The sequence below is a fragment of the Octodon degus genome, unplaced genomic scaffold, assembly GCF_000260255.1.
Source record: "Octodon degus isolate 3935 unplaced genomic scaffold, OctDeg1.0 scaffold00204, whole genome shotgun sequence".
Taxonomy (NCBI): Eukaryota; Metazoa; Chordata; class Mammalia; order Rodentia; family Octodontidae; genus Octodon; species Octodon degus.
The window spans coordinates 865,297-878,598 of NW_004524780.1; the positions used below are offsets into that span (position 1 = coordinate 865,297).

Consider the following 13,302-nt stretch of genomic DNA (forward strand, 5'->3'; position numbering starts at 1 on the left):
GCTCCGACCGCGGGCGGCCCTGGCGCGGGCGCGCCGCTGCATCCCCATCCTCGCGTCGCCGGGCGCAGCGCGAGCGCCATGGCCACCTCGAGCACCACGGGCTCCACCCTGCTACAGCCGCTCAGCAACGCCGTGCAGCTGCCCATCGACCAGGTACGCGGCCCGGCGACGCCGCGCGACGGCTCAGCGGGCCTCCGGGCCACCGCCCGGGGCGGGGTGGGGGCGGGGCGGCCGTGCCGGGCGCCGGCACCGAGGGGCGCGAGGCTGGCATTGTCCCTGGCCCCGGCGCCCCAGCCTTTCACGGTCGCGCCGGCGACAGCTTGGGACCGACGTGCGCGTATGCATGCAGTTCGTGCCCCGAGACAGTACCGGCCCGACGCTCCCTGATGCCCAGGAGGTGCTGCGGGGCCTGGAGCCAAGGGTCCCAGACACACGTGCAAAAGGCTGTAGAGGTGCTGCACTTGCGAACAGTTGGTGACCCCAGGAGACGCGAGAAGGCTGTTGAGGAGGAGGGGGAGGGGAGGGCAAAGGTGAGAAGAAAAAGTGTAGGGGAGTTGATGATCGCTGGACGTGGGGTCCCTGAAGTTGGTGCATTGTGGGCGCAGTCCCCTGCGCTGTCCTCATCAGAAAACATTTGACACTGTGTGGGTGGGTGGGTGGGTGGCATATAAGTGAGGCCACTCTAGCCTGATTGCTTAGTGGCCCTCAGGCTGACTGGGAATTAACACCGCTGGATGAGAAAGCAGCCATTGTTACTCCGAAGAGAAAAGTTTGCAAGTGTTTGTCCAGAGTGACACACACGTTGGGGGCAGCCGTTGCCAGCGTGTGGAGGTGACTGCTCTTGCCCCAGGCCAAGGGAGTTAATTGACTTTGGCACTTTGGTGTAGTCTTGTCCGAGGTGTACCTGGAGCGCAAGTGCGTGCACTGTGCAGGGGACAGTGGTCACTGACCTCAGCGGGACTCTGCTGTCCTCAGGGACTTCGTGTATGATGCAGGATTCCTCGGTGTCTACACTGCTGTTCGTGGAAAGGACTTGGGAGCTCTCGTAGCATATTAACTATCCTCTGCTTTACTGCTTCAAATAAAATAGACCCAAGTGTGCTCAAAGAGTATTTTTAAAAAATTCTGCTTGCTGTGGAAATGTGTCTTCCTTGCTCATAGTTCAGGGTTAACTTCTGGTTAATTGTGAAGGACCAGTCCCTCGTGTTTCATGTAAGGGGAGTAAAGCCCGCGTAATAACAGTTACTCCCTAATTTTATGAAATGGGCCTCTCTATTAGTCAGTTGATCCGAACTTAAGGATTTCAGGGCTGCTGAGCGCCCCGAGGACACACCGATTTCCAAACTGCAGAGCAGTCTCTGACCTTTAAATGTATTACACCTCAGACTTAAATAGGTTGCTGCCAGTGTGCAGCCGCAGGGGGTGGGATCTGTTGAAAAATTTTCTTGCTAATGAGAAGCGAGGGAGACGCACACAAGCTTAGACTTCGAATTTCTTGTAGGGGAACAGGTTATGTTTCCTTCTTACCCTACTTTCTCTGTCTCTTTGCCCCTCCCGATTCTGGTGAAATATTTTTAAATGCTGATGTCTGGGCATTTATATAATGCTTATCATTTAAAACTGATTTAATGCTAATGAACTAATTTACATATCAGCAATCTGGAGAAAGTTCTTTTCTGTATTTGGAATAAGTAGGAGAATTAAGGGAAGTTGACAGGATTTAAAATTGTTCTGACTGAACCGCTTCACTAGCCGCAGGTCATGATGTAGTTAGTGTCTTGGACAACTTTCATTTTGTTGGAACTATTCTAAATTTTTTTTGTTTTGTTTTGTTTTCTTTGTTGTTGTTTTGAGATGCAATGAGGGTGTCATTATGTCACTCAGTCTGGCCTCAAATTTGTGGTGATGGTCTTGCCTCGGCCTTCTGCATGATGGGCTCACGGTCATGTGCCACCATGCCTGGCTTGTGACTACTCTTAACTTTGTGTAGCCATGGACAGCCACACACTTGTGTGGTCATTCCTGAAGCATTTTGTGTTGTTCTCTCTGTTCCAAGCAAGGCTTAAGAATATGGGGATAGTGGCACGCAAGCCTTTTTCATGGTGATAATAAATGATTTCTTGGAAGCTCCTACAAACCTGTTTGTTGATACCACTTTTCAAATGATGAAAAACTGAGATTGTAGAATCAAGGAACTGGGGATGTGGCTTAGCAGTAGAAGCACCTGCCAGGCAAGTGCAAGGTCCCAAGTTCAATCCCCGGTACAAAAAAAAATAAAAAATAAAATAAAATAAAATCAAGCAAAACAGAAAACTTTTTAAACTCATGAGTAATTGAGTCAAGTTAAGAGAAAGCCCAAGAACTGGCTGTAATCAAATTTAAGCGCGATTCAACAGGAAAAAGGCAAATCTGGAAATGAAAAGTGTAAAAAATATAACTTGTGAGTATGTTAATTTGGTATGTGCTAATTAACAATGTTTTGAAAATTTAGGGAATTATAAAAGCAGTGGTTTGATGTCAGGAAGAAAAGGCTTTAAGGCAATAAAAATAACTTTCTTTTTAAAAACTAAAATGAGTTTGTGAGATGGTGGAAATCGCTGATGTGTGGCCATTAGGAAGACCCTTGGCCAGCATGGGCTAGGTGACTTAATGTTTACTGCGAATTTCCGAGTGACCTTGAGGTAGCCAGGGTAGTTTTCAGTAGGCCTTCAATTTGTTCTTTTATTTTTTTGAACAGGATCTCTTTGTGTAGTTCAGGCTGGCTTTGACCTCACTATGTCCCTCAGTCTGGCCTAGAACTCTCAGCAATCCTCCTGCTTCAGCCTCCTGCATGCCGGGATTACAGATGTGCAGCACCACATCCAGCTGAGATCAGGAAGCCTTAAATTTACGTAAGAATATGAAATCCAGACTCCAGTGAGGTTCCATGGTGCTTTCCATAGGAAAGACCCAGCAAGCCTCTGACGTTCCCTCTCATTTTTTAGGCTTTGCTTTCCTGGCAAGTTTATTGCCAGGATAACGTTTCCTAGGTAGGTAAGATTAAAGGACTACATGGAGAGTCAGTTTGGAGGAAGGACTTGGATGAAGTGCGAGCCTCGTGAAGGAAAAGGAGTAGATACATAGCCTGGTGTGGTTGCCTGAACTCATAATCTCAGCACTCAGGAGGCTGACGCAGGAAGATGCCAAACTGGAGCTCAGCTGGGGCAGTTTAATAGTTTAGTGAGGCTCTGTTTCAATATTTAGAAAAATTTAAGATAGGCTGAGGTGTGTCTCTGTGTAAATAAAGGTTTTGTGTTCAATCCCTAGTACCACCAAAAAAGAAAAGAAAAGAAAAAGGTATAGACGTGTTGTGTAGATGTCAGGATATTAGGAATTACTGGACATAATTATGTTGTATTCGCTGCTGGCATGGAAGGTTTTTAAAGTCTCCAAGCAGGTACTGAAGTGAAACAAAGAATCTGGAAATGTTCCCAGATCAACCTTTTTTTTTTTTTTTTGTTTAAAGACAGGGTAGTTGGGGCTGGCCTTAAACTTACTATGTCACCCAGCTGGCCCTGAACTGGTGGTGTGTGCCCCACGGAGGGTAGACTCCTGACCTTTTTGCCACCCACCCACAGGCACTGCACCCCAAAAGCTGATCTCTTCCTGAATCTCATCGGTGGGCCATGTCTCCTGCCCTGGGCCCTGGAGCACTTAGGGTCTGGCGCACATCCAGTGTTTCCTGTCTGCCTGGGTTTCAGGTATCCGAGAGGAGACGATTGTGCTGGGTAATGAAGGAGACACGAAGAGCACTTTGCCAAGATGTGGACAGGTTCAGGAAACCACCGGGGACCAGGGCAGCTGCTGTGAGCTGTGCTTAGCCCCCAGCGGTGATAGCAGGTGGCAGAGACACAGCTACAGGGACCCCGAGCTGTGGCCTCACCCTGCCTGCCCCTCTGACCCTGCATTTCCTGCTGGGGTCTCCTGAGAGGACAGGGCGATGCTGCAGGGCGCAGGAGAGAGCAGTCGATCTGAGGGTGGCAGGTCCTCCCCAACTGGTGTTTGTCACCATGGCAGACAGCATCCCTGTTTCTCTCCCTCATACCCGAGTCACAGTGCGTCAGCCCCTGGTGTACTTTCCCATTCTCTCCTCTCTGTCACACCCATTTAAAAAAGAGCAGTGGAGCCCCGTGTGACAAAGCAAGCCTGTGGTCCCAGCACTCAGGAGGCGCAGGCAGGAGGATCGCCTTGTGTTCCAGGCCAGCCTGGGCTGTAGAAGACCCCGACTCAACAAGCAAACAAACAAAAAAACCACAAAACACCCTTGGAATGATTATGAAAAGCATACATTCCCAGTTGCTGCCCAGACTTACTGAATGAAGGCCAGGGAACCCATATTACAGCTGAACTTCTTTCTCCCCTAGTGATCCTAGCCATTAGGCCAAACCTGCGCCAAATAGTTTAGGTTGTCCGTCTTATTATTATTATTATTATTATTATTATTAATTATTTTTGGTGGAACTGGGGTTTGAACTCAGACCCCTGCTACTTTCTGCAGCAGCTCTGGAGTCTTCTTTCCTATGTGTCTTTTTTTCTTTTTCTTTTGGGGGGGGAAGGGTCTACAGGGTGTTTAGGGTCTCACTACTAGATCAGACTCAGTGATCCACCTGTTTACAGTCCCCCAAGAGCTGAGATGACAGGCACACGCCACCACGCCCAGTCTGAATCACGTGGCTCAGCATGCAGGGGGTGGGAGAGGGGGGCAGCATGGCAGGCTGGGGGAATCAGACTCCTAAGAGTCTTTATCTTGTGTGATCAAAACTACGCAGATGGGGGCCAGGGAGATGGCACAGTAGAATAAGTGCTTCCCTGACAAGAGCAAGGACCTGAGTTCAATCCCAGGTTCCACAAAACAAAACAAAAAACAAAACAAACTACGCAGAACACTGCTGCTGAGGCCATCCAGCTGGAAGTCAGGAAGAAGATATGACATTGTGTTCTCACCCACCTTGGTCACCAGATCTGGTGCCACGCTCTTTGCTGAAGTCCTAGTGACCAGGAAAGGGGGATGTTTTGAATCCATTCAGGACATCAAGGCAGCCAGCATAGTGCAGCTAAAGACAGTCAGAAAAGAGCACTTTAGAGCTGCTGCAGAAAGCAGCAAGGATGATGGGATGTGTCTCAGTTACTCTTCTCTCCTTTTTTTTTTTTTTTTTTTTAAAGCATATATTTATTGAGAGAAAGAAAGCTCCTGTCCCAAGAGAGGGACAGGAGGGGGGGGCGAGCGGGTAGTTCCCCCCTACTCTTCTCTCCTTGCTAGGACAAAGTACCCTACGTCCAAAGTTAAGGAGGGAAAGGTTTATTTAGCTCACAGGTTGTGGAGGTTTCAGTCTTTAATCTTCTATCTCCAAGGCAGAATGTCACATCACACAGGGTTGCAGTTCAAGGCCTCAGCAAAGAGCCAAGGGAGGGGCAGCTTGCAAACCTCTCTCCTCCTTACATTGTACTGCAGATTATCCACCCCAGAGCAGGAGTAGAGCACACCCATAATCCCAGCATTGGATCATGATTTAATCATAAACTCTGGAAGCCACCACATGACTGCCTGAGGCTTTAGGGGGACAACTAGACACCACCATAACAGGATGAGTATGTTCAAATAGAGAGGGAGGACTATGAGGGGATTTGTGACTATGTCTTTTATTTGAAATAAAGGTGAGGGGCTGGGGAGATAGCTCAGTTGAATAAGTGCTTGCCTGGCAAGCACAAGGGCCTGAGTTCAGTCCCCAGCTCTGAAAAAAAAAAAAAAAAAAAAGAGAGAGAGAGAGTGAAATAAAGGTGAAAATTGACCGCATTTTCATCACACCTCTATTGTGTAACTCCTACAGTATCATGAAACTTCATGTGAAGGTGATAATATATCAGGAGATTTGGGAAAATTCCTTTTTTTTTTTTTTTTTAGGGCTGCAGAGAGATAGCTCAGTGGTCTAAGTGCCTGCTTAGGCAAGTACAAGGACTCGGATTTGATTCCTGCATCACATGCCCCGCCCAACCTGTTTGGGGCATGCCCAGCCAGCCACCAAAACTGGGTGTGGTGGTGTGCGCCTATAATTCCAGCACTGGGGAGGCTGAAACAGGAGGATCACTCATGTCTGAGCTGTGTAGTGACTCTGTACCAAATATATAAATTATTATTTTCTTTTTTTTGTATTTAGGGAAGGATCTACAGGGTGTTCAGGGTCTCACTACTATATCAGACTCATAGTGATTTATCTATTTACAGCCTCCCAAGTGTTGGGATTACAGGCACATGCCACCATGCCCAGTCTCATAAATTGCTTTTCAAAAAAAATTTTTTTTAAATCATTTATTTGGTATAGGGTCTTGCTATACAGCTCAGACTCACAGAGATCCTCCTGTCTCAGCCTTGCCAGTGCTGGGCATTACATGTGAGTGCTACCACCTTTTGTTTCGGTGGCTCAGCCTGGGGCTGGCATGTTATCAGGTACCAGGAATCAAACCCTGGTCCTTGTACTTGCCAGGCAGGTGCTTAGACTACCGAGCTATCTTCTTGGCCTGGAAAATTTAATTCCCTTTTTTTTTTTTGGGCAGAATCGTGAATTGAACTCAGGCCCTTGCGCTTACCAACCAAGCCCTTATTCCACTGAGCCATCTCCCTGGCCCTTGAAAATTAAATTCCTGATACACTGTGCTCTGAGCAGTGTAGCCTTGAAGCAGGACGTGCTCTAGCTGAGCAGCATCCACCTCTCTTCCTGATCCTGTCTGTCTTGTCTGACTGTCTGTCCCGCTCAGTCTCCCTCTGTCTCGTGTGACTCTGCACACCAACTGCATGGAGAATGTTGCAGGTCTAGATGTGGGGACCTTTCTGGTTGCCTGCTGCCAGGCCCTCTGGGGCCCCTTCCTGCCAGGCTCCCTACAGTAGCCTGTCGGGGGTGGGGTGGTGATGGTGAGCATTGTGTTCCTCACAGCCATCTCTGCACACAGCCCCAGCCAGATGCTGAAGCAGCGGTGGGCACAGGCGTCTCAAGTGCCCCTGCAACCAGACCCTGCTGTCATCTGCTCAGCCCATCCCTTTTTCCTTGGCCTCTGTCTCAGCCTCTATCCAGGCTGTAACCCTAGTGGCCTCTGTGGCCTGGCAATCCTGTTCAGGCCTCAAGCAGAACCCTGCCTCCCCAAAGAGCTTCCCCTCTCCTGTCTGGTCCCTGGCCTAGTTTGGGCCTCTTGCGAATGTGATACGTGTGTGCATGGGACCTATTTATTTATTGATAATTGAACCCAGAGCCTTCACAGAGCTACATCCTCTCCTCTGTTTATTTCTTATTCTGAGATGGTCTTGCTGAGGTGCCCAGGTTGGGCTCCGGCTGGGGCTCCACCTGCCTCTCCCTCCTTTAGTGCTGGGATAATGGGCTTGCGCCACCAGGCCAGGTTCTTGGAGTCCTGTCAGAGAGCTGTCTCTCATGCCTGTACCGTTTCAGGGCGCTGTGCAGCACTTGAGGTGAGAGCTGGCCGCGTCCTGCCTGTCTGTCCTGAGCTCTGGGCACTTGCACCCCATCCTGTCTCCTTGGTGCCCTGTCTGTGATTTCAGGAAGGGTTGAGGGAACCCTTATGTCCTCACCCTTTCTTCTGGCTTGTGGTCAGCGCCAGGCAGCTGTGTACCAGCGTCCTCACTTTCTGGGGGCCTCACCTTCCTGGGGGCTGAGCTGCCCCAGGTGGGCGGTGGCCCCTGCTCTGTCCCACTGTGTTCTGCTCAGGTGACATCTACGGTGTGTGTTGTTTTACTCACTTTAAAAAAATTTTTTTTTGGAGGTACCCAGGATTGAACTCAGGACCCTGTGCTTGCAAGGCAGATGCTTATTCTACTCAGCTATCTCCCCAGCCCTTTTACTCTTCATGGGGCTCCTTCTTGAGCTTCGGGTTCCTCAGGTTCTTTGCCCTTGGTCCTTTGGGCCATCCCTGGCATTAAGTATGTTGACAGGAAGCTGCACCAGGATGACACAGAGTGGCCCCCATTCTGATTGCCCCTTGCTTGCTGTGTGCCCTAACAAGTTGCCCCTTTTCTAGAAGTCCTGGTTTCCTCAACTTTTAAGGTGTAGTGGGTCGCGGGTCTGCCCTCAGATTGAGGTGGCTGTGATGGACATGATGTGCACAGAGGCCAGGCCAGGCTTGGTGGTGTTGAGCTCTCCCAGGGACGTCCCCGTACCCTCAGGGACGTCAGGGTCTACACGGACCTTTGCAGGCAGCCACTGGACTTCAGACTCACAGTGTTCCTCCTGCCTCAGCTTCCTTCCCAAGGACTGGGATTATAGGTGTGTTGTTGTGCCCAGCTCTGTGCTGGTCAGTCTTACAAGTGCAGTGCCTCAAGGAGTCAGCCAGGGGGAGGGGTAGCCCCCCCGGGGGGGGGTCTGGGAGGTGGGGGGTCCACCTGGCCCTGCCACTTTCCTTCTGCCACACACATGCCTTCCTGGATGGGAATCAGGCTGGGATCAGGAGCCTGGGAGCCCCGCTTTGCTGGCTGGGGGCTCCCCACAGTCCTGCTGCCTCCTCTTCTGCAGCTGCTGTGCATCCCTCAAGGCGTCACCTTCCAGAGGGACCACACAGCAGCTGTCTGCGAAGGAGAAGCCAGCCCTTGAGTCTCGCTGCCTCACTCTGTAGCCTTCAGAGACAGGCAAAGCAGGGGTGAGCTGGGGGTGGTTGATGATTGCTCCAAGAGAGGGGAAGGTAACAAGACACATGTGAGCATCACAGCTAGAGGGTCCCCTGGCTGGAGTGGAGAGGTTTTGTCAGCTTTTGAACCGGGAGACGAGACTGAAGCACCCTCCTCGGACTGTAGACTGCACAGCGCTGCCATGGGCAGTGTCCTGCTGTCTCGTGTGGGGAAGGGGAAGGGGAAGGGGAAGATGGGAGTGTCCCTTCCGCCTTCCCCTCCAGCCCAGAGCAAACCTGGCACTCGACCAGCAGCAGGTGACTCAGTCCCCAGCCAGCTCACAGGAGCAGGTGAACTGTGTCCTTGTGAGTGAGGGCGCCAGCCACAGGCTTCAACCCAGCTGGGCTTGTTCCTGCAGTAAACTTCCTGTTATAACCCAAATGCTACAGAAAACTTCAGTTTTTTTAAGTTTTCTGTGCCAGACAAAGCTGGTTTGTAATGTTTGATTTTTTTTTTTTTTTTTTTTTTTTTTTGTGGAACCAGGGATTGAACTCAGACCCTTGCGCTTACCAGGGAAGTGATTTTGTTTTTGAGACAGAGTAAAAACTATAGTTCAGGCTGGGCTTGAACTCACTAAGTAGCCCACGCTGACCTCAAGCTTGTGGGGATCCTCCTGCTTCAGCCTCCCAGGTGCTGGGATGACAGATATGCATCACCACATCTGGCTGACTGGCTGTGTGAAGAAGGTTAGAGGTGCAGATAATATACACTTTTATGTATATTTAAGTTGTTCAGTTCCAGTTATTAAAGTAAATAGCTCTGTGCTCGTGCGAACCAACAACACTTCTGACTCCTTTAACTTTCTCTTTGAATGTAGATTATGGACCAAACTGCCATCCACACAAGAAGCAGGTCCAGGTGATACCTGTGCTGTAACCACCGCGTTGGAGAGAGGCCTCTGCCTTTGCAAAACCATTAGTTTAAAAACCACGACTCTACTAAGTGCTCAGTAAAGCGTGATTACATAGAATGTGTCTAATGCAAGTGGTAACTTTCAAGATAGGTGTGTACACATGCAGTCAAGTCCCAGGAGTTAAGGCTGCATCAGAAATGGCCCCAGAGCTGCCAAGCATGTTGCTGTAGGCCTGTCGTCCCAGCACTTGGGAGGCTGAGGCAGGAGGATCACCCTGAGTTGGAGGCCAGCCTGAGCTACACAGTGAGTTCAAGGCTAGCCTCAAATACATAGTAAGACCCTGTCTCAGAACATCAAAATCAGGGTGGAAAAGAAGCAGATTTTCCTAGGTTACCAGCGATGTGTTACCAGCAAATCAAGGGAGTCTTTATTGTGGGTGTGGCCTGTGGCCTGGCTGGCAGGTCCTGCGGCAGGTGCAGTTGCTGGTGCCAGAGTCCATCCTCTGTCCCAGTGCCTGGGGGAGTAGGTGGGGTGCAGCCAGGCCAGGTGTGGGCAGGCTGGTCTTTGAGGTGTGCAGCCCCAGCGCTGCTTCCTCAGAGCAAGCTTTTACTTTTTATTTCTGAGTCCACACTGGAGCACACTGCAGTCTCATTCACTGTGGGAGTTGCTTGCTGCACTGAACACAACGTAATCCTCTTTCCCTCGCCTTTTCCTCCCTCCGAGTCCTGGTCGGAAATTGGAATTTTGAACACATCCAGGGATGTGTTTTCAGATGTTTCTGGAAGTCTCAGGTTTACTCTGCAAGCCCTCATCAGCAGGCTGGCGTGTGGTGCTCCATCTGAGCGCACACTATTCACGCTGAGACCTGGAACCCGGACAACCAGATTAGGATCGGAGCAGTGCAGAGCAGTGCAAGCAGCCTCACAGGAGGCTCAGAAGCCCTGCCCAACAGTAGCTGAGGAAGCATTTCTTACATTTGTTGTTTGCAACTGGCTGTCTGTTTGAGGCTGACCTTGAACTTGCTAAGGTCCTCCTGCCTCAGCCTCCCTAATGCTGGAATCACAGGTGCATGACAAGCATGCCTGGCTGAAGATGCCTTTCTTTTTTTTTTTTTTTGCGGAACCGGGGATTGAACTCAGACCCTTGCACTTGCCAGGCAAGCGCTTATTCTACTGAACCATCTCCCTGGCCTAAGATGTCTTTCTTATTTTTCGTCTTTTAGTTATCTCATACTTCAATTGGCCACAAAACATGTCAAGTTTAGTTTTCTTTGAATGGTTGTTTCCACTCGGAGGGTCCAACCTGGGTATGGCCCCCCAGAGCCCCCGAGAGAGGGTGCGGCTGGACTTGCGCCCTGCTGTTGCTGCAGCCCGGGTTTTACAAGCACTGACTGTTCTCCGCTACTAAGGCTACTTCATGGAGTGCAGCATTTGGCGGAGAAAGCCCCGCCGCTAGGCGAGGTCCTGCCGACCTAAAAGCCTGGCCGATGTTTTTGGGTTTTTCTTGTGTGACACCAATTCAGGGCCAGAGTGATTTATTGTGCAGTGGCTCTCCTGGCTTCAGGGCTGAAGTGGAATCCACAGTGTGCTTTGTTCCGAGCGTCCTTCTCTCCTGATACCAGGACTGACAGCTGTTCCCGTGAGTGCCACCCCAAGAATAGAAGTGACAAGGACGTGTTGTGTCTGTGCAGATCCCAATGGCAGGGTGGGGGCAGGGTGCGGCAGTGAACATCACAAAATTCGGGAAGGGTCCAGAGCAGGAAACAGTTGTCCTGGTGCTGTCAGCCTGGTCCCCAGACGGCCCGGACCAGTAACCTGGCTCCACATTCTCCGCGGTGCTGGGAAAATAGGTGACAGTCACATGATGACTTGACATCATTAGCCCTAGTGATGTTTTAATTTTTTTTTTATTTTTTATTTTTATTTTTTTTCCTAGTGATTTTTTTTTTATTCATCATAATTGAACAGTGGGATTTGGGGTGTTGCTGCGTTGTATGTAGTTTGGTTGCTTGGTTCTTTATTTTTTATTTTTTTACTTTTTACTTTATTTTATTTTATTTTTTGACAGAATTGGGGATTGAATTCAGACCCTTGTGCTTGCCAGGGAAGCGCTTATTCTACTGAGCCATCTCCCGGGCCCCTTATTTACTTTTTTGAGACAGGGTCTCACTGTGCAGCTTAGGATGATCTTATTTACTTTTTTGAGACAGGGTCTCACTGTGCAGCTTAGGATGATCTCACTGTGTAGTCCAGGCTGGCTTTGAACTCACAGTCATCCTCCTGCCTCAGCTTCCCAAGTGCTGGGATCACAAGGGTACACTACCTCACCTAGCTTGGTTGTTTATTTATTTAGTTTTGCAGCTCTGGGGATTGAACTCAGTGCCTTTGTACTAAGCTATGCTCCAGACCTTTCTTCATTATTTTATTTTATTTTCTTTATTTTGAAACTTGTTAAGCTGCTGTGTGGCCCAGGCTGTGGTGGAACTGATCCTCCTGCCCCAGCCTCTCAGAGTGCTGGGAACATAGGTGTGCACCATTGTGCCAAGCTTGCTTGTGAAAAATTTTTATATGGGTTGAGGGTTGGTGAATTTATTTTTAAAGGTAGGAGGCTAATGTGGCTGAGGATCAACCTAGTCAACTTAAATTCCATTTCAGGAAAGTAAAGTCTTTTAAAACCCTGAAACAAAACGCAAAACCCAACCTCAGGATTTTTTTTTTCCCTCACACTAGTGTATATAGCTTTTGCTTGCTGTGTCTCTGGGTGTTGGAGTACACAATGACAAAAAGAAGTCCTACGTATGAACTCTAAATCCATATGACCACAAGCTGCTGCCCTCGCCAGAGTGAGGCCACCTCGGCTCCCGCTGCCTGACATCAGCAGCTTTTTAAGATAAAGCCTGGGGAGACAGTTCATGGAGAAGCCTGAAGTCCTGGGAAGGCTTTCGCCACAGACTCAGGATTGTACCACGTGGGGCCATAAAAGAATCTCTGATATTTTTAGGGATTCTCATGGGTAAAAAATGCTGGAGCAGATTAAAAAATTCTCTTTCGGCTATTAAAGATGGAAGGATGTCAGGTACATTTCTGTAATGACCAGGCAGACCAGGGACTCGCCTTGTTCTCTTTTTTGTACTTTACTAAAAGCAGGTACTTCAGGAGCCGGGGAGATGGCTCAGTAGAATAAGCGCTTCCCTGGCAAGCGTAAGGGCCTGAGTTCAATCCCCAGTTCCGCCAATAAGAAAAATAAATAAATAAAAAGCAGATACTTCTAAAAAGTAATGAAAAGATACTGAATCACTTTTGTAGTTTTGTGCCTTACTCCAACTCTTGTAAAATGGAGAGATGTGGTCCAGCCCAGGGTCAGATGGGGAGTTCAGGTTAGTCGAGGTTGGCCGTATGCTCACTGTACAGCCCTGGCTGGCCTCAGACTTCTGGAGACCATCCTGCCTCAGCCTCCAAATCATGGCTTACGAAAGGCGCCACTACCTCCGACCCTGATTCTTATTATACATGGATATAGTGCTCTGAAATCGAGATGACTGAGGTAATTATTTTGCCTTTAATTCATGGACATATAGAATTTTCAAAAAAAGCATTTTCACCTAAAAAAGGCTGCTTTCATGAAAATAAATTATTATGATTATTTCAGTGGTGGGATTGAAACTCAGAACCTTGTGCTTGCCAGGAAGGCACTGTTTGGATGAGCTGTATCCCTGGCCCAAAATACAATTCTTTTTTTTTTTTTT

General features: G+C 49.2%; 1 protein-coding gene across 1 annotated transcript in view; it reads left to right on the plus strand.

Moving 5' to 3' along the window:
- The first annotated feature begins 6 nt into the window (after positions 1 to 6).
- Mboat2 (membrane bound O-acyltransferase domain containing 2) overlaps positions 7 to 13,302 on the plus strand; it is a 55,584-nt gene continuing 42,288 nt past the window's right edge. The window contains exon 1 of the mRNA XM_004644603.2: positions 7 to 153. Coding sequence (XP_004644660.1) covers positions 79 to 153 — 75 coding nt within the window. The 5' untranslated portion in view covers positions 7 to 78. The remainder of the gene's footprint in view (positions 154 to 13,302) is intronic.